The sequence below is a fragment of the Ammodytes marinus genome (assembly GCF_949987685.1).
Source record: "Ammodytes marinus genome assembly, chromosome: 4".
Lineage (NCBI taxonomy): Eukaryota > Metazoa > Chordata > Actinopteri > Uranoscopiformes > Ammodytidae > Ammodytes > Ammodytes marinus.
This window is the reverse complement of record NC_137233.1, coordinates 19,513,301-19,539,849: the sequence shown is the minus strand read 5'-3', so window position 1 is coordinate 19,539,849 and position 26,549 is coordinate 19,513,301. Positions and strand designations below refer to the sequence as shown.

General features: G+C 40.4%; 1 protein-coding gene across 1 annotated transcript; it reads right to left on the bottom strand.

Moving 5' to 3' along the window:
- Positions 1–3,032: 3,032 nt before the first annotated feature.
- klhdc8a (kelch domain containing 8A) lies at positions 3,033–25,704 on the bottom strand (the record flags this gene model as incomplete). Its single annotated transcript, XM_080025869.1, has 7 exons — positions 3,033–3,086; positions 7,328–7,476; positions 8,103–8,204; positions 18,726–18,944; positions 19,032–19,196; positions 21,789–21,999; positions 25,537–25,704. 7 exons carry the CDS (start codon positions 25,702–25,704, stop codon positions 3,033–3,035), a joined length of 1,068 nt encoding a protein of 355 aa, XP_079881995.1.
- Positions 25,705–26,549: the final 845 nt, after the last annotated feature.

Here is a 26,549-nt window from a genome sequence, read left to right as displayed (position 1 = left end):
AATGCAGTAATAAAAACTATATAAAAACGTCTTTCTTTGCACTGATGGTCTCGTTTGCTGTTAAAGGTAATTTATGATTATGAGAGGAAACATGAGGCTGTTTAAAAGATATTTAAATGTTACTCGTAGCCGCTTTAAGGCAGTGGTGTCAAACACAAAAGCGTAAGTCTCTAGCCCATTCCTGTGAGGAGTTAAGAATTTTTAAAGAAATAACCAAAATGCTCACTCCAGCTGCTAGGGGGCAGCCAAAATAGAAAAAGCTCATTTTAGGAAATGGTAAATGGCAATCTTGCTTCACTGCTATTAATGTTTCCTCCAGTGCTTTATGGCATAGTAAAAACCAAAGAATAAAAATAAAACTATTTTTATTTTTAGTGCTGAACAATGAATGTACAAGCAAGCGCGGTGTGTCTGCGGCTCTGTACGCGCGAAACGAGCAGGAGTATGCTAGTGTAGGCCTACAAGATTTATTTCGCGCCGCACCTCCTATTCCCATGGCCAGCAGCAGCCTTTACTAAGACATTTCCTGGGGGGTACAGAGATCCCTTGTGATCCGTGATAATGTAGGTTACAAATGTAGGCTGAGTGATAAAGCATATTTCTGAAAAACAAAGCTGGGGATTTGGAGTTAACATACAGTATGTACGTTATGTTGCCATTATTTTACTGAACCAAAATGAGTTTGACACCCCTGCCTTAAAGGCCTACTTCACCGGTTGGAATATGAAGGTGTATTGAACTCGGAGATCCTATGAAGTATAAATGTGCAAAAAAAAAATTAAATCGGATCATCCTAGCCTGAGAAAAGGCAGAAAGAGTGTTTTATGGTCTCACTGTCTAACCCTACATTTCATCTGCAACTTTGTCAAACATATACATATACAGATTCCATTGAGATATTCTATTCTAGAGTTGGGTGGTCTATAGCAACAACCAATCAGTATTGGGCTAGTCAGACAGCTAGCAGGTAGCAGCCTGAAGCTATTAAAAAAAAATACTCTTTACAGTTTCCAACACACAAGTCAGTTTCACCATTTGTTTTTCACACAGGGACCTTCATTGCAGGTCTAATGTGAGTTCACAAAAACGAGTCGCAGGCGACAACAGTCATTGTTGCCAAAGACTCCACAGCTCAAACGGTTAGCCTAAAGCTAACGGTTAAGCTAGCGGACGCTAACGCTAACTACAAAACCCCGCAGCATTATCTCATTTCAGTCAGTGTTGGTTATTATAGGATGGATACGATAAAGGACATCACAGACATTCAACTAACAATGGGCCATAATTATTTAAAAAATATGACTACTTACATTTCGGACAGATGGTGTCTCAGTCTCCTCCACAGTCCAGTAAAACGGCTTTGATCACACTTTTAGATTGCCAACATTTGCTACACAGCGTAGGCGGAAAGATAACCTTAATAGCACTGTGAGTCAAAATCTGCATTTTTTTTATACAGGTATATCCCATTGAGTCCGAAGACTCTTTTGCAAGGGAGACCTGTTCCCATTTACACGTTACCATTCACACACTGATAGCAGGCTAACTATCGACATTCACACGAGGCAAGGTGGGTGAAGTGTCTTGCCCAAGGACACAACAACTATGACACAGGTGGCAGGGCGGGGATCGAACCTCCAACCCTTTGATCATCGGGCCGACCCGCTATACCAACTGAGCCAGTCGCCCAAACCTATACTTAACCAATCGACATTATGATCTGACTAAAATAACATAGCCTACCTGCATATGTTATATTATACTGTCAGATAAACCCTTTGGCATAGTAATGAGTCAATGATGGACTCTTACTGTAAGCTCTTATGTGGATTCATGTGTGTGATCACTGCCATCAAGTGAAAAATAAGTGCGATACAAAAAAAACATTCCAATTTATTCCACTGAACATAATAATTCATATCCATATTACGTGGCAAGATTGTGTGCAAGAAAGATCAAAGATTGATCACATTGTAGGATGCAATAACAGCTTCTATTGTCAACACGATTACATATTTCACAGCTTAGTCGCCTGGGGCACAACATACTGAACCATACAGACAAGAGTTTGGCTTTCACTATCATGTCATAATACCAGTCAGTAGATTATCTCCGGTCACGAAAAAAAAGACCTGAGTGAGATGTTATTAATTGATGATTGATACAGCACTGCACAATGTTGCACAACACAGAACTTGTATTGCTCCATGAATAAAATGTCGATCAGAGTGAGAAAATGGATCTATAAAAGCAGAATGGCAATTGTCATTTTAAATAGTTCCTTTTTTCTTTGATGCAATGTGGTTAAACACATCTATGATCAAATCCACAAATGAGCACTGTTACAGCAAAGAGTGATGGTACAGCATTCTCTGTGTAATTATAACAATGAATTACACTATAAATAATTGATGGTAAAATCATCTCCCACTCAGTGTCAACTGTTGTAGTGCAAATTGTAAGTAAAGAACAGTGTATTAAACAAACATTACCCACATCCCAGTGAGTTAGATGATATCGAATAATATACAAATATTGCAGTCATGGCATCAAACTAAATAAAGATCTTATGTGGAATATCTAACAAAAAGTTGTAAGCGAGCTGCACGCAAATAAACAGATGAACATGTACATAACACTAAACATGAAATGTGTCTGTCATAAAAGAGGTCATTCATAGATTTTTTCTGTCTACATTACTTGACATTATAAACTAGAAAATAGCTCTTCTCAATGTGTGCACTACAACGTACAACGCAGAAGTGTCACATACTAAAAGTATCAACAAACGTTAGAAAGAAAGAGCCAGCTCCTCCATTGTGCATGTGTGTGCTTATATGTGGGTCTCTGGTTCAGTATAGCCCAGCACCCAGCAGAGGGCAGTCTTATCTTTTATATTACATCACAAAATCAGGGACTCCAATTTTTGTTCAAATGCTTCCTACATATTGTATCACAGTTGAAATGAGAGAATTTGTACAGAGAAAAGGAAAGTGGAGAAACTGCATTCATCTGGTGTCATTTATAACAGGCTACAAATACTCTTCTTCTTTTACATAGAGGATCTCGTGGGCTGAGCTGGGGACCTAAGAGAGAGAGAGAGAAATAAAGAAATGATTGGTGGTCAAAGTTTGGAAGTATTTTCCATACTGACATTTAATTCAATACAGATGCCATGAAGAAATTAAAGGTGTTGCGTCTGATTTGCCAAGAGGTTTTTATTAAAACCGATTTCAGTACGCCTCCCGTACACTCCTGCCAAAGATTTACTTTTACTTTACTGTTCTCAATCAAGTCAAGTCAATTGAAATTATATGGCACCAAATCATAACAGAAGTTAGCTCATGACACTTTTCATATAGAGCAGATCTAGAAAATATTATTTAATTTACAGAGACCCAACGTAAACCCCATGAGAAAGCACTTGGCAAGGGTGGTAGGGACGTTAAGGTAGAAAATGTGAGGCGAGAGAGAGAGATAAACAGATGCAAAGCAACAATGAAAAGAGTGGTGATGATAAAACATATTTCTAATGATAATAATAGTAGCAGTTAGAATCAAGCAGGACTGCTACTACAGGTTGTATCCTTTGTATCCTTGATTAAGTGCTCATGATATGAGAAAGAGAATGCAGTCTTAGGTCTCCTGATTTAGAGAAATGTTCAGTACGATCTACTAATTGGGGCGAAGCACCTCATAGAAATGACTTGAAACTCACTTAAAAACTCACTTTTAGCAGGCTGTAGCCAATCAATGTAAGGAGGTAGCAACCACTTCGGACTGGATCAAAATGTGACCACAGTTTTGTGGTGTTCCCAGACTGTTGTTAGTCAAATTCTATCCCACCCCAGCGACACAATCCTCATGAAGTTTTGATCGTAAGGCTCTTAAATAATAATGCATGGGACATTTTTTCTTCTTAAACCTTGCATGTTACGTATTACAGACAAAAACCTATTATTCAAAATCATGTTTTCAGAGGGAGTACATCACAAAGTAAGGATACAACTCAGCGTGAGCCTGAAAAGTCCCAAATGTACGCTTTTGAATAATTGACAAGTTTAATATGAGTTACCTTACAAACCCGTATTTTTTGTTGATGCATGAGTTACGACATCTAGTTTCTTGGCATCTGAGCTACTCTATCTCCTTAGCTTTTAAACAATACAACATCTATATCAGCCAAGTTCATCATTAAACATTTTTTAAATACAGAATTTAGTTCAATCTTAAATACACTTTTAACAACACTGTTGCCTTATAATGGCACAATTCAGAATTTCGTACATGAACTAACAGAGCCTAGGCCATGTATTAACACCAGCTTTTATTTCAGCCCACACAGATAGCAGATCGTAAGGAGATATTCCCAGATTTTGACAACAAGCATTCTCTAGAATCTCTGACCATTTTTATTCATACAGTGAGCTAAATGTGTACATGGAGGTGGGTAAAGCCTTTATATATCCTATATTTAATCTGATATATAATAGTGAAGATAACGAAAGCCATGTCTTGTTTTGTTGTTCATCAGAGGGGTGTTTCAGGCGCAGGTTTTGAGGCAACTCAGAGTTTGTTGGTTAAGATATTTTTTTGTAATTTTTATGCTTTATTTGATAGTGTAGAGACAGAGTTGAAATGGGGCAGAGAAGGGAGTGACGTGCAGAGAACGACCGCGGGCTGGAATCGAACCCGGGTCTGCTGCTGGCCGAGGCCCATGGGGGGGACGCCCTACCAACTGAGCTAAGGGCGCCCCTTAACAGGATTTTTTTAACTTCTGTGCCACTGAACAGATTTTTGTCAGGTTGAAATGTAATTCTGCGGCTGCACGCGATCGTTACTGTTCACTTGTCTGATCCCAAAGTCACAGACGGGCCTCGTTTAATAGCCTTATATGAATATAGAAATGATATAATAATTTAAACTGTGATCAATTTAGGACAAGGGATCTGGTAATAAATCAATCAGGCTCTACAATGGAAACTGTCACCTAATTTGTCTGACGTTAATGTATTTCACTCCCCATTTAAAAGAAGCAACAGTCTGTTTACTGCACAGTATTATAGCTTGCCTACATAATACAGCAAATATAAAACACTGTCAGCAATGCTGTGCTGATATGCGTAACTTAATTCTTAAAATAGACTATTGCTTCTCACACGGAAGTGTAATGATTCTCTTGACAAAAAACTTTTGCCCCGATTTCTTCTGAATTGCCGAGGTGATTAGATCAGAGTTATGTGATAATTATGAGGATTAAACTCAGAGTTTGTAAACCCTGCTACCTTAACACCCCTCAGAGGAGGAATCTCCACACATTTATCAATTTTCTGACAATTATCCAGGGCTAGGTCGCAGGCTTAATTATTTGGATGCCCCTCTTTCCAACAAAAAGTGCCAGCCCCTCCTGGGGGACTCCGTGGCATTCCCCAGGCAGATGAGACATATAATCTCTCCAGCGTGTTCTGGGTCTACGCCAGGGTCTCCTAGCAAGTAATTTGCCCGGAAAACTTCCAAGGGAAGTCACCCTGGAGGCACTTTAATAAGAATCCTGAAACCACCATAGCTGGCTCCTTTTGATGTAAAGGAGCAACAGCTCCCTCCAGATTTCTGTACTGCTTACCCTATCTATAAGCTTGAGCCCATCCACCGTACTGAGGAGAATCATTTTCTTCTAGTCATTACCCAAAGCTGATGACCATATGTAATAGGTTTGGAACTTAGATTGGCTGTTAATGGGCTCTTCTCCCTCACAACAACCATACCATTGACACCCCCTGTCAATCTCTCATTCCAATTAACACATACAGAGGTAGACCATTCCACGGACACTGTCACTGACCTCCACACAACATCCAAGATGAGTGTCAGCCAAGGCAGCCCATAATTTCCAGAGCCTTCAACATCACAAGACTGATTATATTCACAACTGGCATAGAGTAGCTTTACTAATTACCTCTGAAATCTCGGACACGGAAATAGGTGAGGCTTCCTCCAAACTCTTCCTCAATGTGCTCTTTCCCAACAGTACCTCCAGTCAGGATTAGTAGAGTTCCTCCCCTGCTGAACACAGCCCGAGCCAAACACTGCTTTACCTTCCTGGTTTGTCTGACTATTTGACAGAACTTCCTCAGTCCGAGCAAAAGTCTTTCATAGCCTCACCAAACTAACCACTAGTTTGTTGTTTGTTTTTGCTTAAGCGACAACTAAACCTGCAGCCCTTCTGGCCTCCAAGTATCTATCTGCTGCTTCAAGAAACCCCTGTGCCAACTGAGATGGAAAGGTCTCCTTTAGAAAGCTTACAGTGGCCTATAATGATAGCATGAGGCTACTGCTGAGAGCTCCAAGAAGCTCCAGTGCAAGCCAAATGTTTGTAAGTGTTGGGGTCCCTACCTGCTCTGCTGTGTTAAGCCCCTATCTCACTGGGCTGCGACAGTGTGCGACAAGTTGGAGACACAAAATTGCGAGAAAATATGCGAATTAGCGACAATTTTATCTTGCAGTCTCACTGAGTTGGTTCCTCGAACGTCTGGCGAGCGTCGCACGAACGGAATGTCAGTCTCATTTTTGTCTCAAATCAGTCACAATTTTGTTTCATATATCGCCAAACCCTCGCAAAGTTGTCTCACATTTCTCGCACTCTCTGACTCGCGGAAACTAAATTGAGAAGGGTTTGCAACGCATTTGAGACACATGCGACCACTCTGAGACTATTTTGAGACTAGATTTGTCGCACACTTTTTTTGAACATGTTCAAAATTCAAGCGACTGATGCGAGGAAATTGAGACCTCTGCGAACGTTTGGAGACAGTTTAGAGACTCGTTTGCGAATGCAGTCTCCAACTTGTCGCAAACAGTCGCAGCCCAGTGAGATAGGGGCTTTACGTGGCCTGATGTATGGATTTATGTGTAGGGCATCTGAGTCTGAAAATAACTTAATTGCAGTTTTGGCCAACCCTCTATGCAGTTCGGTCAGATTTTCTTCCAGACTGTGGAACCATTGGCGATCATGTCTGTATGCTTGGCACTGAATATTGTGAAAGGCTGTGTATTTTTTACTCTGTGTTTGTGTATTTAGTTATGTTGTTTGTGTTGATATGGATCCCCCTGGGTCTGAAATAAAGAATTATATTGGGTCATTCAGTTATTTTTGTCATTTTGATGATTATTTAAGAGAAATTCAGTATTATTTTAAATATTTTGTAAATATATTTAAATAATTATTTTAAAGTCTTTGTACATTGCTGTCATGTGTGTAGCTGTTGGGTTATTGTAATTATGCAGTTTTTGTATAAAATGAATGTTTAAGTGTAGTTAAGGAGTGTACCTGGTTGACTCCTCCTACCACCAGGAGGCGGTCTCTGATGATGATGGAGGAGGTGGAGCATCGGGGGAAATTCATGGGAACCAACCTCTCCCACTTCTTCTTCTGGGGATGGAAGGCTTCCACTGTGTCCAGAGCAGAGGGCTTGTGACCTGAACAGCATCCACACACCAAAAGATATCACACATATCAAAGGCTTGGAATATCCTCTCCATATATTACTCTATATATCTATCTCTGAGGTGCAAGCTTACATTTAAGATGGTTCAGCCAGCACCTTGCATGGCAGCTGCTGCCTTGGGTGTATGAGTGTGTGTGATTGGGTGAATGTGGCAAACAATGTAAAGTGCTTTGGGGCTGAGAAAGTAAGTAAGTCAAGTCCATTTACCATTTACAGGAAATGTAACATAAATGCACTAGGTTCTAAAACTACAGCCAATACTTTTTTCAGGCTTTTTAAATTTTTGAATGAACAACAATTACCCTGATAATACATACACGTTATCAAGTGCAGTCAATCATATACATAAAACAAGTAATGGAACAATTTTGCCAAACAAATGTAATTTTGTCATTACATTTCTTCTTTGACATGTTGAATTTGCTTTCAAATTCATTTAGTGTCATCAACATTTATCAGCAGGTTAATTTAAGCCCATCACATTTACGACAGTTCCGACAAAAATGATACGTCATTAATTCAGGAAAATGTCATCAACAGAAATTGCAGTGTGGGTTTAGTGAACAGAATATTGACTTTATGAAGTATAACTCTTACCGAGACCTCCTGCTACTACTATCCGGCCACGCAGGAAAGCAGCTGCAAAGTCAGCTCTCTTTGTTTTCATGGCCACGGTCTCCTCTGATTTTAACCAGGAGCCTACAGGGAAAGTAGAGAGTTGAGGTGAGCAGGTGTGTGTGCGCATGAGTGTATCAAGGAGCTGAAGGTGAAGTTCCTTTGGCTTGACAGGAAACTGCTCAGCTTTTTTTCAGAGTTTGACCCTGCACACACAGGTCAGCCAGAAGCCAGCTGCAGCCAGGACAAAAACAGTACACACACACACACACACACACACACACCTAAACCTGGCAAGGATGCACAAAGGTTATTACAAACAGAGATTGAGAGGGGACATGAAGGTTAGAGTTAGGGTCAGACAAAGTGAGGATACTGCCTGTTGACATATCCTTTTCATGATTGAACTTTAATTAAAAAAAAATCTTTTTATCTATTGCTGGGATTGCTTCTTATGCAGAGTAGCTTGGAAAGGAGTTTGATGTAGCCTACTGTAGGTCCAAGGTGGCTATTCTGACAGCAAGCAGTCTGCAAGGTGCAAGGTTATCTAATGCTGGGCTTACACTACACGACTTTTCACGCGATTTGACAGTCGCAAACAATCTTCCAATGTCGGACTGAAATCACTGGAGTCGTGCTGGAGTTGTGGTGCGCGCACGTAATCTCAGTCGTTTGGTGTATGGTGGTCTTCCGACCCGATTTCAGCCAGAATCTAGTTGTAGTCTTGCAATATGAGACCCCTGTCTTTTCAAAATCTCACTCTGTGACTGAAAACTAATGACTAGTTAGTGTGAGTTGATTGTCTTTAGATGTAAGAGGGTTTCAGTCTTCAGTCTTTTCAAAGTATTTTAAAAGTCCTCTAGTGTAAGCCCAGCTTTAGTCAATCTATTGACACTTTAATGTTTCGGAGATGAAGTTGTTCTTATTATCATGCATTCATCTGTAGTGGATTTTAGTGGATTTATTTGTGAAGTTGAATAAAGTATGACAATTAAGCCGTGCTGTATGTTGGCTTCATATAAATCGGTTCCTCCAACTGGACTTTCTGTAACATATTTGATTTGCCTGTCCAATACAACACACTAAGATTTCACCCCTCTGCACAGATAACCAGACCCACCACTAGGAGTTGCTAGTGCAGTGAGGTGCATGATACCTCAAAAGCTACCCATACCCACAAGACTACTGCTGCTGCCAAGCTGGAAGCCCCCACTGCTTGGAATTTAACCTGGGTGGAAGACGGTGCATTTGATAAGTGAGTGCTTTCTCTTATTGACCACCGAAAAAGCCATTGGCACCTTTTTATCCCCCAATATTTGAAATGTTAAAGCCCCTGTAAACCCAAATCCCCAAATATTTATAACTATGTAATTTTGGGAATTAAACACCTAATAGTATAAGCACCTGAAAAGAGTTGGGCATTTCTAAAGATATTGTCACTTTTGTTTGATGAAGTATACAGAAATTAGATTTAGATGAGGAGGGCCTATGCTCTGATTCCTTTGACACAGTATTTTAAACCTATTATGGCAGTTCTCTGCCCGAACACTCTATAACATTTCCATGTCTGATTCAAGCCCCAACCACAGCGATTTCTACCAGCATCCAATGAGGAAGTGCCTTGCAGTGTCCACTGGGGGGTGGGGGGGGGGGGGGGGGGGTGACTCGTTGACTCACTTGTTAAACAGGGCGTTTTCACAGTCTTATTAAACCTATTTACGGGCTGGTCCAAAAAAACATTATAGTCTGTATGTTTAGGTCATATCTCCATGACAACACTGAGGGGGGTGAATGTTTTTCTAACATGCTAATTCTTATTCTTTTGGAGGTTAAAATGTATGAATAATTAGGGGCGCAATCTCATGAGTGACAGCTATCCGCCCGTTGTCCCTTAACTCGCCTCGGAGGTATACGTCAGCTAGATGGGCCTATCTTCCACCCGACCTCACATCGATACCCTTTTTCGGCAAGAGGAGTTAGGCGGAGTAACAAATCTCACAAGATGGCGACAAGCATAAGCCAGGAGAATTTGATGCAGAAGGAATAACAGAGGTCAGCCCGGATGCTACATCCATTTTATATACTATGGTCTGAGTGACTGTTACCATGGAGGCCGTTTGATACATACATAGGAGCCACACCCACACAGTCCTGGCAAACGTTCTAGACAGTTAAAAAAAACAATAATATTTATGAACATTTAATTTCATCAGGTTTTTGTAAAATCTTTTTGAGACACAAAACTTTGATATCATATATTGATTTTTACTATTTTAGACCAGGTTTCCAGAGCTTAAAGAGGACCTATGATACTTTTCAACTTTTATGACCTATAAACGTTGTTATAATGATTTATAGTCATGTTTAACCATACTAGAGTATCAAATAATTACGTACATGCATTTCGACGTATTACCTGCTGACCGTCTGGGGTGGCTATGCAGAGCACTAAACACTATGGCAGCCGGTCGAGCCGAACTTGTTCAAATTTCCGGGTTTTCTCTGTCACGCTCGGGTCGTTTCTGTCATGTTTCCATGTATGGCAATGCTGCCGCTCAGGCAAGCTCCGGCTTCATGCCCCCACCTTCCTGGAAATTTCCTGAAATTTCCCGCAACTGGAAGGAAGGTAACCAATCACAACAGAGTGGGGTTTGCAGCAGGGGGGGGGGAGGGGCGGATAAGATCAAAGCAGTGTGTAGAGAGAGAGACTGCTGTGCTGGCTAGGGTAAGAGGAAGAGTGTCCCGAAAATCTACATAGTTTTTTGTGATGTGATTCGTGTCAGGTTGCTCTATAGCAGTTTTTAACAAGAAATTAAGACCAGAAAAGTAGTATAATAGGATATCTTTAAAAAAAGCTAAAAATCAGTCTAGCTGCAGATGTGTATGATGTTTCAAAATTGAATTTATCTCTCATGGCTTACTGAAGACTGACAACTGAAGAAAGTTTTTCCACAAGCCTTATGCAGTCGGAGTAGAGGTGACATTTCCCTAGGATGATAAAAGGTGTACTTGTAGACGTGTGTAAAATTCAAAACAGACATCAAAATAGTGTTTCTGCAAAAAGTTTGATCTATTTTTACTTTTGAGGCTTTGTTTTTGCCAAGTCTTGTTTATATCTGATGGAAAACCCAGACTTGAGGGACTCGCTACAGAGAAAGAGAAAAATAAGTTCATGGGGGGATGAGGGAAGGACAGAGGAGTAAAAAGAAAGAGAAAGAAGAAAACAAGAGAAAATGTACCAAACAATGTATTGCACTTTATCTTTGTTTGTGTCTGTCTGTCTATCTATCTTTTTCCTCATACTCCCTTCCCTTGCTATTGCACCCTCCGTTTCTCATTTATTCTCAATCTTGTTCTTAACACAAGAGGCAGAGACAACAAGGCAAAAGGGATTGAAAGAGAGATAAGTAATCAGGCAGGTAGCCTTCCTGTATGATCAAGCTGTTTGTAATGAAGAGTTGTGTTTTCCTTCCAGTGTTTTCCTTCCAGCCTGATTCATGTACACTGAAGAGGACGGCATTGGGATCACAGATAATTCACTCATTTATGTTACATACCGACATAAATCTGAGATGCTCGATAGAAAACAACAGTTATTTTGTGGCGCTAAATAAGGCTTATATCGATACAATTGTATGTTTAGAAATAAGGTGTGGTTAGAGGCTGGGCGTTGATACAAAATGGCTGATGTTAAACAGTGCTTTCAGTGGTACAGGCTGGACTTTCTTCTAATAAAAGTTGTGTCAACACATCACACTGCAGATTTATGGCTCCAATCCTTTTTTTGACTGCAGAACGTACTCCTATTTGCTTTAGAGGGATTACAGTAGTATTTGCTCCAACAAAAACAGAGGCGTGCATTAAGTCTAGTCTGGAGGGAGAATACAGAGATGGAGGGACGGATAAATAAAGTGTGAGGGACAATATAAACAGACAGCCAGCGAGTGACATTACAATAAGGGAGATTTGGGGATATTCTCTGGACTAGGCTTTGCTTTCTCTTGGGGACTAATTTGGTCCACAGCTCTCCTCTGTAATTGTCACCATGGTTACAACTAGAGAGGTTTGGTGATTGGTTCGCGGTCTCTGATAGATTCAGTCTGTCTGACAGGTGATGGTGACATATATATATTAGGGCTGTCAAATTAACGCGTTAATTTTGATCAATTAATCACAGAAAAATTAACGCGATTAAAAAAATTAACGCAGATTAATCACACTTCTATAGTGCCCTTTGACCCGGTGCAAAAGGGGTGAGACGATAGCGCAGCTGCACCTGCAGTTTGCGGACACGGCCCGCACGGGATTAACCCATTGATGACTATGGCAATCTAGGAAGCATGTCCTTAATGCCTGAGGGTTTTCTGAAAAAATAGTATGAATTGTAAAGTCTACCAAAACCTTAATATCTAAGCCTGTGTAGCACATAGAAACATGAAATAAAATACATTTAAAAGTTAAGGTTACCAGGTTTTATTTAAACATGCTCCCTTAGCGCTTACAAACCAACACATTTTTCTAAAAATCGTCAAAATTAGATGGGGGAGAAATAAAAGAATAAACAATATAAAATATTTAAAAATAATGTGCTAAATGAGGTTATAATCCTGCTTCCTTTTACCATGGATAGTAGTGACAGAGTGTGCAGTGGAGGGATAAAGATAGACAGATATGAAGGAGAAGATAGCTTTACTTTATTATTTAGTTCAGTTATCACTGGCACCATAAATCCGACTTCCCAGTACAACTGGAACGCAGACTGACTCCTGCTGTCGGGAGCCGATCAGCTGGTCCAAACGGCTGTATACCACGGAGATGAAAACGAAACTGAAACTTAACTATCGCCTGTCTGGGCTGAATTTGAGTTGGAGCAGCAAAATATAACCTAAATTCATAAATATTGTTAATAAATAGATGCAATGTGTTGTGTGATTTTCGTCAGTAGCATATAGTAGATCTTGATTCTGCACTCCGAATGCCACTAACTGTTCTGTAATACACTATCGCGGACACAGCTGGCGTATTTCTTTTATTATTATTTATTTATTATTTTTTTGATTGGCGTGATTTTCGGCAAACCACACATCTTTTGGGTGGTCACGTGGTCTTGAAAAATCAACAAAACCCACCTCATGTGTATTTGAACCAATGACGGTGCATTCTATGTTGCGCACGCCTTGAAAATTCGATAAAGTAACAATGCTGCGTGACGCAGCATCAGGCAGGAGATACAATGTGGCATCGCGCAGCAGCCGTCATCAATGGGTTAAGAGTAAAGAAAGAAGCATAGAGAGGGCTCTATGGACGTTTTATGGGAAGCTTCGGGCAAATAAGCATGAAGGTAGGAAGTATCTTATGTTATTCTCCGCAGTGTCTGTGCATTATTAATTTAGTCGGTGCCTAATTAACAATGAAGGTTCAAAACTCTCAGTATCTCTCAATCTTCCGTCTCACTTTTGTCTTAATTTAGCCTGCTTGTTTTTTTGTGGTTTTAAGTAGAACATTCGGCGAAGTTCCTAATTTTATTTAATGTAGAAACCTGGCTGAGGGGAGGAGACAGAAGTTACGAGAGAAAGAGAGAGTATAAGTATGCGATTAATTTAGATTAATTAATCACAGTGCATGTAATTAATTAAATACATTTTTTTAATCGCTTGACAGCCCTAACATATATATATATATATTTTTTGGATAGTAGTTGGCATTTTTGCTTTATTAGATCGTTTGGAGAGACAGAGATGAAATGGGGTAGAGAGGGGAAAGACATGCAGAGAACGACCCAGGCCGGATGATTCGAACACGGGTCTGCTGTGACGAGGGGGCGTTGTTGCTCTAACCACTACACAACGAGCGCCCCACTGTTGCAGCATTTTTAATAATTACATATGGGCCCAGTCATGGCCAAAACAAGACCACTATTGCTCTATTGTCATTTCTGCTTCATTCAATGGGCTCTGTAGTCTCCTGGTTTGTTTTTCTTCCCCCAAGCAGGACATAAATCACACATAGACAGCATGGGAATACATTTCTTACTAGTTGGCCCCAAGGGGACTGAATCATCAATTGTGGTTTTTGTTACTGTTGCCTGGGTTTCTGCAGAGAAGCTTCTGTTGAATGTGATGACTGTGGCTGAATATTAAAAGCAGCAGCATTCAATATGCAGAAAAGCAACCAAATTGGATATATTAAAGGGTCAGTATACCAAAACAACAAAATGTTCTGTTAAATAGTGTCCAGATAAAGGAGCAACATGTAATAAAGCAAATAACTAATTAAGTACGGGCCCTGAAGTATTGAGGGCACGTAAAGTATTGTTATCCACCATACTTATTCTTATTTCTTCCCCAACCTTTTCTAGCGCTATCTCCTCCCACACCGTTGCACGTAGAAATGCAAACATTTCACAGAACGTCCGTCCCCACCCCACTGGGTGTGCTATTATTCAGTTTTTTTATTTTCCACAAGGGGGCACTGTTATTAAGCCCCGACTGAAAAAAGTTTGAGAGGCCACGCCCCGCACACCGTAAGTCCGATTCACTTGAAATTTCTCACACAGGTGTACGTTAGGGTACAAAAAAGCCTCTGGGACCATATAAATCCGCCTGGTAATATTTTCCGCTAATTAGCATAAACTGAAAAACAGGGTTTTAACCACAACTTTCTCAAATGTTACTATATCAACACCAAATGTCTCACGAAGACTCGGGGGACTACAATACACATATACCTACAAGATTAGTAGGACAGCTTGAAAAACATGGCCGCCATTGACCAAAACGTTTACGCAGGGGTGGGGCTTATTAGCAATTTGGCCATAACTCATTGACCATTGGTCCTCATCATAAAACTTGCTGGATATGTGCAGGAGACACGTGGTAGCATGTCCTTCAAAGCTTGTCAAGATTAACCCATAGGGTGCGCCACAAATGCGAAAACAATAATTCAAAAATGCAATGTTTGACAGGCCACGGCCCTTGCCCCGCCTCTGTACAAATGAATTTAAGTACGATGGTCTGGTAGGACCAGGCTAGAGATACACTAGAGTAAACTGAGATTTTTTTTTTATTTGGGCAACCTGACTCTTTAAACTGTTTTCTTATAGGCCTTTCACACCAAAATGAACCAAGAGTCAGTTCCAGGCTGGTGTTGGGGTCAGTTCAAAACTGGTTACAGCCTTATCCCAGTTATGAACCGGTTGGTTTCACATCGACCGGAGACAGCCATGGAGCCGGCAAGAGAGCAACGTCATGACGTCACTGTAAACGTGTGTGTACGTCACCCGACGCCGCTGCTCTTGTGGCTAACGCTAAAGCTACCGCTAGCTTTAAGCACAACAACAGCGGCGAATACGTCTTATTTTTACACGTGTTGGCTCTCGCTTTGCTTTCTTAAGCAAACAGGACCCATACAGCGTATTCTCGCCGGTCAATTTGATCGCTACGTTCGGTAATTATGTTATGTTTACGTCTCGTAGTAGCGGTGTTTTTAAATATGGCGGGCATGAGGTTTGAGTTGCTCTGGTTGGTCAGGATAATCCCTCCCCCAGCCGCTGGCGCAAGCAGTTTTATCAAACCCTGCTCAATCCTGGGGTATGAGTTCCCCCGGTTTTTACGGCCCGGAGCAGGCTCTCTGGCGGTGTGAAACCAAAACACTGGCTCTAACTCCGAACAAGCCCAGAACTAGCGCCGATTTTGCGGCGGTGTGAAAGGCCTATTAAAGGTGAAGTAAGCAGTTTATTTATATTAATATAAGTGTTAAATCGCTCTTTAATCATACAGTAATCACTTACACGATGTGCGCGTTTCATAAAGCCAATCTCTTAGTCAGCTGCTCTGCATGTAATAAGCAATTAAACTTTATGTAGTATCCCGAAATTTTATCCAATCAAAAGAGAGAACGCTACAAACCGACACCCGTCCGCACCCGTCTCACTCATGGTCTCACTGCCGGTGCACGCCAGAGCGACACATGGGTGAATGTTTATGAGCCTACAATGGCGGAGCAGGTAAAAATCCTTCCCAATGTCTGTTTTGATGGTTTTTATCATGTTTTATCACACTTATGGATCTGAGATGATGCTAGATAACTTGCTGCCCGAAGACCGCAGTGCATTAATGTGGTGACGTAGGGACGAGCGAGGGGACTGCTAACTGCAGTAACTGACAGGAAGTTAGCTAAAATAACCATTCCGCTTACAGCACCATTCTCCTTGTTCATTTTACTTCACAACTCGGCTTTGTGTTCTCGGTATTACTGGTTGCAGCTCGCATACAATGCCGAAAAAACACCTAACCGGTGTGTGTCTTAATACTGCTGATAGGGAACGGAGCAGTAATGGAATATCACTGGGTGACAGCAGATTGTGTGTGTGTGTGTGTGTGTGTGTGTGTGTGTGTAAGTGCGAGGATAGATATTGCTGCAGATGGATAATAAAGCAATCTGCTTCTGGATCTTGTAATTTAAAGCGTTCCTCATCCCCAGCAGTCCCCCCCTCTGAACCCATCGCCCATCTCATCTCCAGCGAAATTAGATTGGAGAATGGCTGCCCCCTTCCCCGTATGTGTGTGCATGAGCGTGTGGATATGCACGTGAATGCTTGTTTGTGTGTGTGTGTAAGAATTTATGTCCATTCTTTCTTCTTCTACATCTGACACAACGCAAACTTTCTATCCATTATAATACATTACCATTATCACCGCCATGCTCTGCTTTATTTGGCTTTTCGTTCGACCCATCCCAATGTGTGACTACATATCTCTCTGTCTTGAAATTACTTATCGATTTTTGCTCTCCAAATTTTCCTCTCTGGTCCCTTCTCAATTTTTCTCACCTGTTACTGTGGTGGTGTGTCTGTCAGATAGAGGGATAGGCCATTTCACTGCGTTTTGGGACACAGTGCAACAAATGAAGAGATGAATGATCCTGTTCGAGCAGAAAAAGCATTTCTCTTCACGGTGAGGCTGATGATGATGGATCCCTTTGTGTGACAGTAATGTCAAAATGAAGATGGATGCCGTCAGTGAAAAAAGGAGATAATGAAACATTTGCTGATACCAAAAAAATAATGAAATCTGTGTGTGGGATAAATAATGTTCGTGTAATGAAAACCAACTTCATAATATTATTTATGAGTAAGATATGAAGATTTATATGCACCTCATGTCTGTGTGTTAAACCTCCAATTCGAAACTTTAAAATGTTTATAAAACAATTTTTCATCTGATGATCATAAATGACCTGTAACAGCAAACGAGACCATCAGTGAAAACAGCGCCTTAATCTGACATAGTCACATATAAATACATTTCGCGTAACATCACACCAGTAAGATTTAAATAGTCGTTGCAAAATGTGTGTGCACTAACAATGCATCAGGCTACATGAAACTATATTTTGTTTATATCCTTTAGTGCTTTCCATGGAAACAATTTGAAACTTGCACATATTTTGCGCATTTTATTGATTTTTCCACATCCTTCACTACTCCCATACAATGGATCCAGAACTATTTTATTTGGAAACAGATTTCTCTTTTTCCATCTTCTGTTAATCTGTAAACTGGGAACACTAATTATAACTCATTACAACCACTAACTAATTGTTTATCACCACTAACCCCTGGGCCCCTCAAGATATTAGCCTCCTGCCATATCACATTGACGACATGATTGATATCACTTTACATGCAGAATAGGTTTTGCTCTATAATAGTAGGCCTATGTTTTATTTATAAAAAAATTACTTTATATAGACTTTTAGTTTATTGTTCCCAATAAACGGTGTGCACCTCCCTTGGTGCTGCCCATAATAAATGTGCTGCGGTCGTTGTGTGTCGTTGGACCAAGAACTCTCTGTGAAGTCGGAGTAATCGTCCGCGTTCGCCTGTGTACAGCGGCTGCCATCGCTGTCATGCGCACCCCCTCCCCTTTTCGTTCACCTGTCATAATAGGCCGTCTCGTCTTTTTTTCTTTCAATAGCGGTAAAAGTAAACACCAACACATATACAGCGCGCATCGCAGACTACGTCACACGTGCACGCCCAGAAGACTCTGGATGGGAGGGGGGAGTGAGTGTTTCCAATGAATGTGAGTCTGTGAGGCAGAGCCACAGGAAGGAGCCAGAGAACACCTGGGAGTATGGCGGCAGCTGCGGCCAAAAACAACAACATTACGTGCAAATTTTTATTGATGGTTGCGATAGTGTCATTTTATATATCCCTTGGAGAACATCTCGATACATCGCATATATTCGATATATCGCCAGGCCCTACCTCAAGGCCATGCATCCTGCCGTCTGTTTTTCACTCACTTCCTAAATAAATGCACGTGCCACCGGCATATTAATATTTGTTATAAAATATATTTCTAAGATTATTATTTATGCAGTATTTGCAGACTTTTTCACACACGTTTTGGTGTAAATCATGCCAAAATTGGCATCTTCAGGAACCGTATATTCAAAATATGGTTCAGCAGGTTTTGAACAGGCTGCATGTGTGTTTATTAACGTCGCTTTAACTCATTGACGATCATTCAAGTGTAGAAAAATTATCAAAACAATATGCAAAACATCAATGTAGAACTTTAAAGGGATATGTTTTGATACCTTGGTCTGTGTCAAAAATGTTGATGTTCTTGGTGAACTTGGATGTCTGGTGTCCTCCTCCCTGGCGCAGTCCTCCCAGCAGACACAACCTACCAGCTGGGTCCCAGATCACGCCCCCATACGAACGTTTGCAAGGCAGCGTGGGAAACGTAGTCCAAGATCGTGTCTCTGGGTCATACACCTCGAAGGCCTTCACCGGTCGCTTACACTGACGACCGCCTAAAAAGTTTTTAATAAAAATAATACTAATAGTTAGTTGTATAGATGATTATAGAATCATCTTTAATCACTGCTGTGTATTTGTACCTGCCACGTAGAGCTTGTTGGCCAGCAGGTGTATGTTAGCGTCGTAGCGTGGCGTGGGCATGGGAGGGAGCAGCGCCCACACGTCCTTCCTGAGGTCATACTGCTGCAGGATGCTACGAGGGAGCAGGTCAGCACCCATTCCCCCCACAGCCAGAGCCCGGCCATCTACACACACACAAACACACACATACACAGCCAGAGTTTTTAAAGAGTGTTTAGATGCATTTATTCTTTATCAAAAGACCAAAGTCAGGCCACAATTTTCATTGTATGCATGTTATTGACTCATATTATATATATGAAATACAGTATCTGTACATCACAATTTTCCCATGAATGTTGAACACTAACAACCTGCCGTTTGACCCGGGTTAGCGATCTCTAGCGAACACTTTGCTTACATTTGTTTATGTTTATAGTAACGGCTGCAATATTTGACACTCAGAATGAGTGGCCGGCCCGTTACCTGAAACATCAGTCAACGTTCTTGGTTTCTGCTGGCTCTGAGCCAAGCTTTTTAGATCGCCGTTAGCGGAGCCGCTGCTGTGTGTAAACACCCAACTTTTTTTCAGCGTACACACACGACGGACAGGTAGTGGATAGTGAGTAGATATTAGCTGATTTTGACTAAAAGTGTTCTGGATTACAATCGCTTAGTAGCGCTTGTGTGAAAGACCATTCCCAGCTGAGGGAAATACATAATATTTTCTGAAGTGCTGAAAATGTGCAAAGCCATAGAGTTGGGTGAGAAAGTTAGCGATGAAGCAGCAGACTGTGACAGACAGAGTACAGCAGCCGAATGAAAGAGTCCATGTCTGGCACTGTGGCAAGACGCCTCTGGCATCACAATGAAAAGTGGCTGAGAGAACATCTACACAAGAGAAGAAAAACACTAAACTAAACTGTAGAGAGCTGCAGGGAAACAATCTGCATTTTTATTAAATTTCTATTTATTCATTTCCACCATTCTCTATATAAAGCCATCTATTTCAAATCCTACCCCCTTATTTTTCTAACATTTATGTTAGTTAATCAAAAAAGGGGAAAAAGTTTCAAAACAACTTCAAATTAATTTTGGAGAGTACAAAAAAAGCTCATTACCTGGAGTTCACCATCTCATCTGGGAAAACAAATGATTCCAACAAATATCAATAGAAATGGCATGATTTTGGGCAATTTCCGTGACTGACTATCCAATTTATAAATACCATATTTGTTTTAATCTAGCCCTATTGATCATTTTTGGCAGACTATTTGTTTTTTCTTAGTTTGGGAATGCCACTGTGAGAAAAAGGGCTAGGGGATTGAAGAGGGAGAGAGAGGCACCATGAAGGCAACACGTCTGTGAGTACACAGCATCTGTCTGTGTGTTCCAGCACACACTGACAGATGCACCACTGCACTCAACACAAACCCATCCAGGTCTGAAGAAGATTCTCTCTGAAAACTGACTGTGTATTAGAATAAGACTGCTGGACTGATCGCAATACGTGAGAATACAGTTAATCTCAGAGTCTGAGCCAAAAAGTAAGTCCACAGACAGCAAGAGGAAAAAAATGTACTTGAGACTTCTGGGTTAAAATTGAAGTGTTGTTGTTCAAACGGTTGTTCTTAGTGTTCAAACATATTCAAAAGGAATGTGTAGTGCAGTTACTCTGAGGATCATCTTCCCAAATTTTACCTAAAGGCACTTATCCAAGAAAATACAGTTTATTTTTACTTCATAATTTTTTTTATCAAAGTATAATGCAAATATTAGCTATTAACATAAAATCAAACAAAATGTCAAGTCTGCATTATAAGGGTAATTACAAACAGTTAATGGCACAAATACATCTTTGTAATAAAGTTGGAACACCGACAAGGGCATATTTAAAATTATAAATCGGCAGTGGACAAAAAAAAAAAAAACTTGATTATGTCATTGACGGAGTGCACCTTTAAATGGGGGCAGCCTACCATATAATATGAGTATTTGAACTCTGACGGTCAAAATAAATGAGAGCTCAAAGGTTGAGCGCCAGTTCCCACGTAAAATTGATCAAATTGAAGATGTTTAGATGCACAGTATAACCACAGTTTACCTGACTATAATACATCTTCTAACAGGGTGTTGTTGAGCATGTAATGCCTTTATACTGGAAAGTCACAACACTGTGTCAAACAGTGATGATTGACATAATTTGATCATTTGGTGCATGGCTTTCATCATTTACTGTTATAAAACTCAACATTCATTAATGTAGCCTACACTTTGAAGATTAGTTCCTACTCCACACCACAGCCTCTAGTGCCACTGTCAATAACTGGTGGTAACTACTGTGGATTTAATATCAATTCCCTGACAATACTCTTCTACTTTGAGTATTGCAGTACCTATGACTATCTTTTCCGCAGGGACGATGAAACACACACAACCGTATAATATACTGGTATCATAGGAGAAAAATATCCTCAGCATGTTGACTAGCTATATGTTAAGGTCACATTACTTGATAATGTTTCTCTCTCACAAAATGCGTACATTTTTCAATCAGTCCTGCTGGATAATAGAATGCATATGCAGCCACATTGATGGGATAGATTTGGCATAATCAATAACACATTTCATGCCTAAGCTAAATCTATTTTATTGCAATTGGAAATGGTTAAATGTTAAATTATTAGTGTGCAATTAGAAAACAACATATAAACCCAAGGTGTAGGCTCCGTCTTGCAATGAAAACACATTACTACTTGTCATGATATTGTCCACACCTTTTACAGTGATGGATAGACCCATTACTGCCTCACGCAGAGCGCTCCGCTTCCTCCACCTGCCTTCCTCTGTGCTGTACATCTCCACCACCTTCAGGGGGCTCTGGTCCTCTCCTACTCCCCCCACCACCAGGATCTGTTTCCCCAGCACTGCCACAGCCGCCCCAGCCCGAGGGGTGGGCATAGGGGGCAAGCTTATCCACCGGTCCCCCTGAAAACACGGACACACAGCTGCATTCAGTTACAGGCAACCCTACTGATGAAAGACAGGTCAGCCTTCAATATACAGTCATATGAAAAAGTTTGGGAACCCCTCTCAGCCGGCATTATAATTGACTCTGCTTTCACACAAAAAAGATAAAAGTGGTATGTCTTTAATTGACCAGGAACAGCTAAGTACTGGGATGTTTTCCAAACAAAGATTTTTTAAAAAGCAGTATTTGGTTGTATGAAATTAAATAAAATGTGAAAAACTGGCTGTGCAAAAATATAGGAACCCTTGTGGTTTTGTTGATTTTAATGCCTGTAACAGCATGTAAAACTGATGACTTTAAACACAAAGTTGGTTGGATTATGTTGTTAAGCCTTGAACCTCATAGAAATGTCTGTTTAATCATGATAAAATGTATTTTAGGTGCCTAAATGCAAGTTGCACTTCTCTTTGACTCTCTGCTGAAGTGAGACAGAATGGGATCATCAAAGCAGCTCCCAAAAGATCTGAAAAACAAAGATTGTTCATTGTCATGGTTTAGGGGAAGGCTACAAGAAGCTTTCCCAAAGGTTTCAATTGTCAATTTCGACTGTAGGGAACGTTGTCAGGAAATGGAAGGACACAGGCATAGTGGCAGTTAAACCCAGGCATGGCAGACCAAGAAAAAAACAGGAGCGGCATAGGTGGAGGATTGTGAGAATGGTTGCACACAACCCACAGATCACCTCCAAAGACCTGCAAGAACATCTGGCTGCAGATTGTGTATCTGTACATCGTTCAACAATTCAGCGCAATTTGCACCAAAACATCTGCTTTTTATAAAGACCAAATAACTTAATTTTTGTCTCATCAGTCCAAAGCATTTTCTTCCAATATGAATCTGGCTTGTCTAAATGAGCTTTTGCATACTCCATGCAACTGTATCTGTGACGTGGGCGCAGAAAGGGCTTCCTTCTCATCACCCGCCCATACAGATGTTTTGGTGCAAATTGCACTGAATTGTAGAACCATGTACAGATACACAATCTGCAGCCAGATGTTCTTGCAGGTCTTTGGAGGTGATCTTTGGGTTGTGTGCAACCATTCTCACAATCCGCCGCATATGCCGCTCTTGTACTTTTCTTGGTCTGCTAGACCTGGGTTTAACTGCAACTGTGCCTGTGTCCTTCCATTCCCTGACAACGTTCCTTACAGTAGAAATTGACAATTGAAACCTTTAGGAAAGCTTCTTGTAGCCTTCCCCTAAACCATGACAATGAATAATCTTTGTTTTTAAGATCTTTTGGGAGCTGTTTTGATGATCGCATTCTGTCTCACTTCTGCAGAGAGTCAAAGAGAAGTGGAACTTGCATTTAGGCACCTAAAACACCTTTTATCATGATTAAACAGACCTTTATATGAGGTGCAAGGCTTAACAACATAATCCAACCAACTTTGTGTTTAAAGTCCTCAGTTTTACATGCTGTTACATGCATTAAAATCAGCAAGACCACAAGGGTTCCCATATTTTTGCACAGCCAGTTTTTCACATTTTATTTAATTTCATAAAACTAAATACTGCTTTTCAAAAAATCTTTGTTTGGAAAACATCCCAGTACTTAGCTGTTCCTGGTAAATTAAAGACATACCACTTTTATCTTTTTTGTGTGAAAGCAGAGTCAATTATAATGCCGGCTGAGAGGGGTTCCCAAACTTTTTCATATGACTGTATCTGGTTAGGTTTCATGATTGGACAACGTGTTCAGGTTATATTACCAAGGACACACTTGAGCGCTGACAGGATAAGACAGGTTAAATAAGGTTAAATAATGAATCTTCACCTAACATGCTAATTTTCAGGTTCAAAATTATATGTTGGGTTTCTCCTAGAAACTATATTGTATATGTATATTTTTTGTGTAGTGTCCCAAAAATATATTTCTCACCGTGCCATTGCTGAAATCCCTTTCAGCCTCTGTCTGAAATGTTCGAACCTGTCTCTTTAATCCCCGCCTTCCAAAGAACCCAGTCTGGTCTGATTGGCCCTGAATCTAACTGCCGATTTGGATTTAATAGCCAGTTAGATTCAGGGGTATCTTGGGGTATGGTTATCACAGGTGAAAGTAGTGCTTAGGCTGGTAATGAGGGGGCATAGTTGTTTCCCCTTGTGACTTCATAAGGGGAGAGAAATCTGACTGGGGTTTTTGAACACAGATTTACAGAAAGATGGATATTTTAAAAAGAGAGAGGGTGTTTTTTTCTCATACTTTGGCAGGGTTTTACCTGGCTCAGAATGGCCCTTAGGGGGTGAGAACACGTAGCAACTTTTTTGGGGTCGCGACTGCAACAGTTAAGGGGAAAAGTTTGTGAATTTTACAAGCGGTGTGGGGTTGAGAAAGGGGAGTTTCAATGATCGTTTTATTACGATTATTTTGTTTTCGTGATCAAGGGAAGCGGTAATATAAATTGAAATGCAATTAATCACCCTGCCCTACAAGAAGGATGACTTGTATTGGGCTGAACTAGAAACACATTTGGAGAGGTTTTAAATAGCTAAACATGTTTTAAATTTTTATCATTTTTTGCACCAGTGATTTTCACTTTGGGGAGCGCCAAACATTTCTCTATGCAGGAAAAACCCTTTTTGGGAGTATCTTGACACACCGAGACGCATAAATAATGATGAAGAAATTACATGTTGCATACAAGCTGACCTTTCAAACTAACAAAACCTACAACAATTGTTTCATTTAGTGCACTCTGTCTTAGAGAAGAGAATAGCTATACACAGTTTGTAGAGCTAGTCTATTTTGAATTTCAATCAATTGACTTCAGTATCTGCAGGGCTTTTTAAATAAATCATGATACATTTGCACTGTGCCAATTGAAATACAGCTACTGTACTGATAGCAGTTTGCTGTTAAAATGGAAATTAGAAGCTTAATATCCCAGCTGTATTTCCTTCCTTTCAGCGTATTCCATGGAATGGAGGAATTCAACATTTCAAGTTTACATATTTGAGCGTATCTGTGAATGCGTTGTTAATTCTAGTGCTGTGCTAAAAAATATAGGTGCACTTTAATTATAAGAGCATTGGTTTGATCAAGCAAAAAGAGGAGACGGCTTTCTCGACTAAAATGAAAGTTATCAAATAAATACGTTTGACAACATTTTTCAGCTGAATTATCAATATAATGCAATGTATTAAGACACCTAGATCGTACACAGCAAATCGTATTTCAGCTCTGTTTTTACATTTTCAGTGAACAATGTGGAATTTAGCAATATATCACAATATGCATCATATCGCGATGTATTGTGATATATCATATCGAGACCAATGTATTGCGATGCATATCGCATCATGAAGTATTTGCCAATAACCAACCCTGGTTAGTTCCCATTTTTCAATCTGTGGATTTCATTATGAAAACAATATATATAAATGGTTGCTCAATGGTTAACTTTTGACTCTGGCATAACTGGTAACAGTACATTGTCAGTCAGGCACTGTGTGAAACATAAGGTAAAGTCTCCATGTTGCATTGTGAGTTGTACCTCGGGGGAGTAGAGCTCCATGGACGGACAGGGCCTCCCTGCAGCATCACAGCCCCCCAGCATGTACATCTGCCCTCCCACCTCAGACAGCGTGTGGTAGACGCGGCCACTGGGCAGACGGGCCAGGCTCTGCCAGTGGAACTCCTGGGCTGAAGGCACCGCCGCCATGGCTACAGCAGAGTCAGGGCCAGGGGAGTGTGTTGATCAGGGGGGGAGCTGACCAGATGAAGGTGTGGGAGGACTGGGAGACTGGGGCAGGGGGAAGTTCTTTATTTGAGAGGTGAAGCGGAGGTGAGCGATGGGAGTATTGGATCCGTTAAAGGCCAAGCTGAACTCTCCGATCCCAGGGAAGGGTTCGCCGCCTCACGCAGGGCGCTGGACAAAATATGAAATGAAAATGGGTTTTGAAGCGAAGTACAAAGATTAAAAAGAAAAAGTGAAAACACATATAAAATGCAGGTATGTATTGGCACTGTGGATATGAATGTGGATATATTTAGTTTTGCTTCATAACTTATTACTAATAACAATAATATATTTTTTAAATTAATTAGTAATTCCTGTAATTAAACATAAAAAAGGTGATAAAATCCTGAGGGACCTACCAAAAACAAATAAATCAAATATAATGTAAAAAGGGTAGGTGCAATAAGCAAATGCTACAACCTACACCTTTTCTGTAAGTATTGAGTATAAACATTGACAATGTATTAATGATGATGATCGAAATAAACTACACTAAACTAAACACAGCAGAGCAGAGCATGATAGAGGACAATTTTTTAGGAACTTCGGCAAAGAACAGTTTGAACATTTGCTGTTTAGTTTGATCACTGACACAGTCAAAGACAGTTTAAACAATATTACACTTAACATATTTCAGAGATTGACACATTATTATAGAAAGATAGGCTCTATAGGTATTAAGCCAGCTATAAGTTGAGTACAGTAGAGTCGTATTATGCATACAGAAAAACAAATCAATCCTTTTTAAACACTATTAAAATACAGCT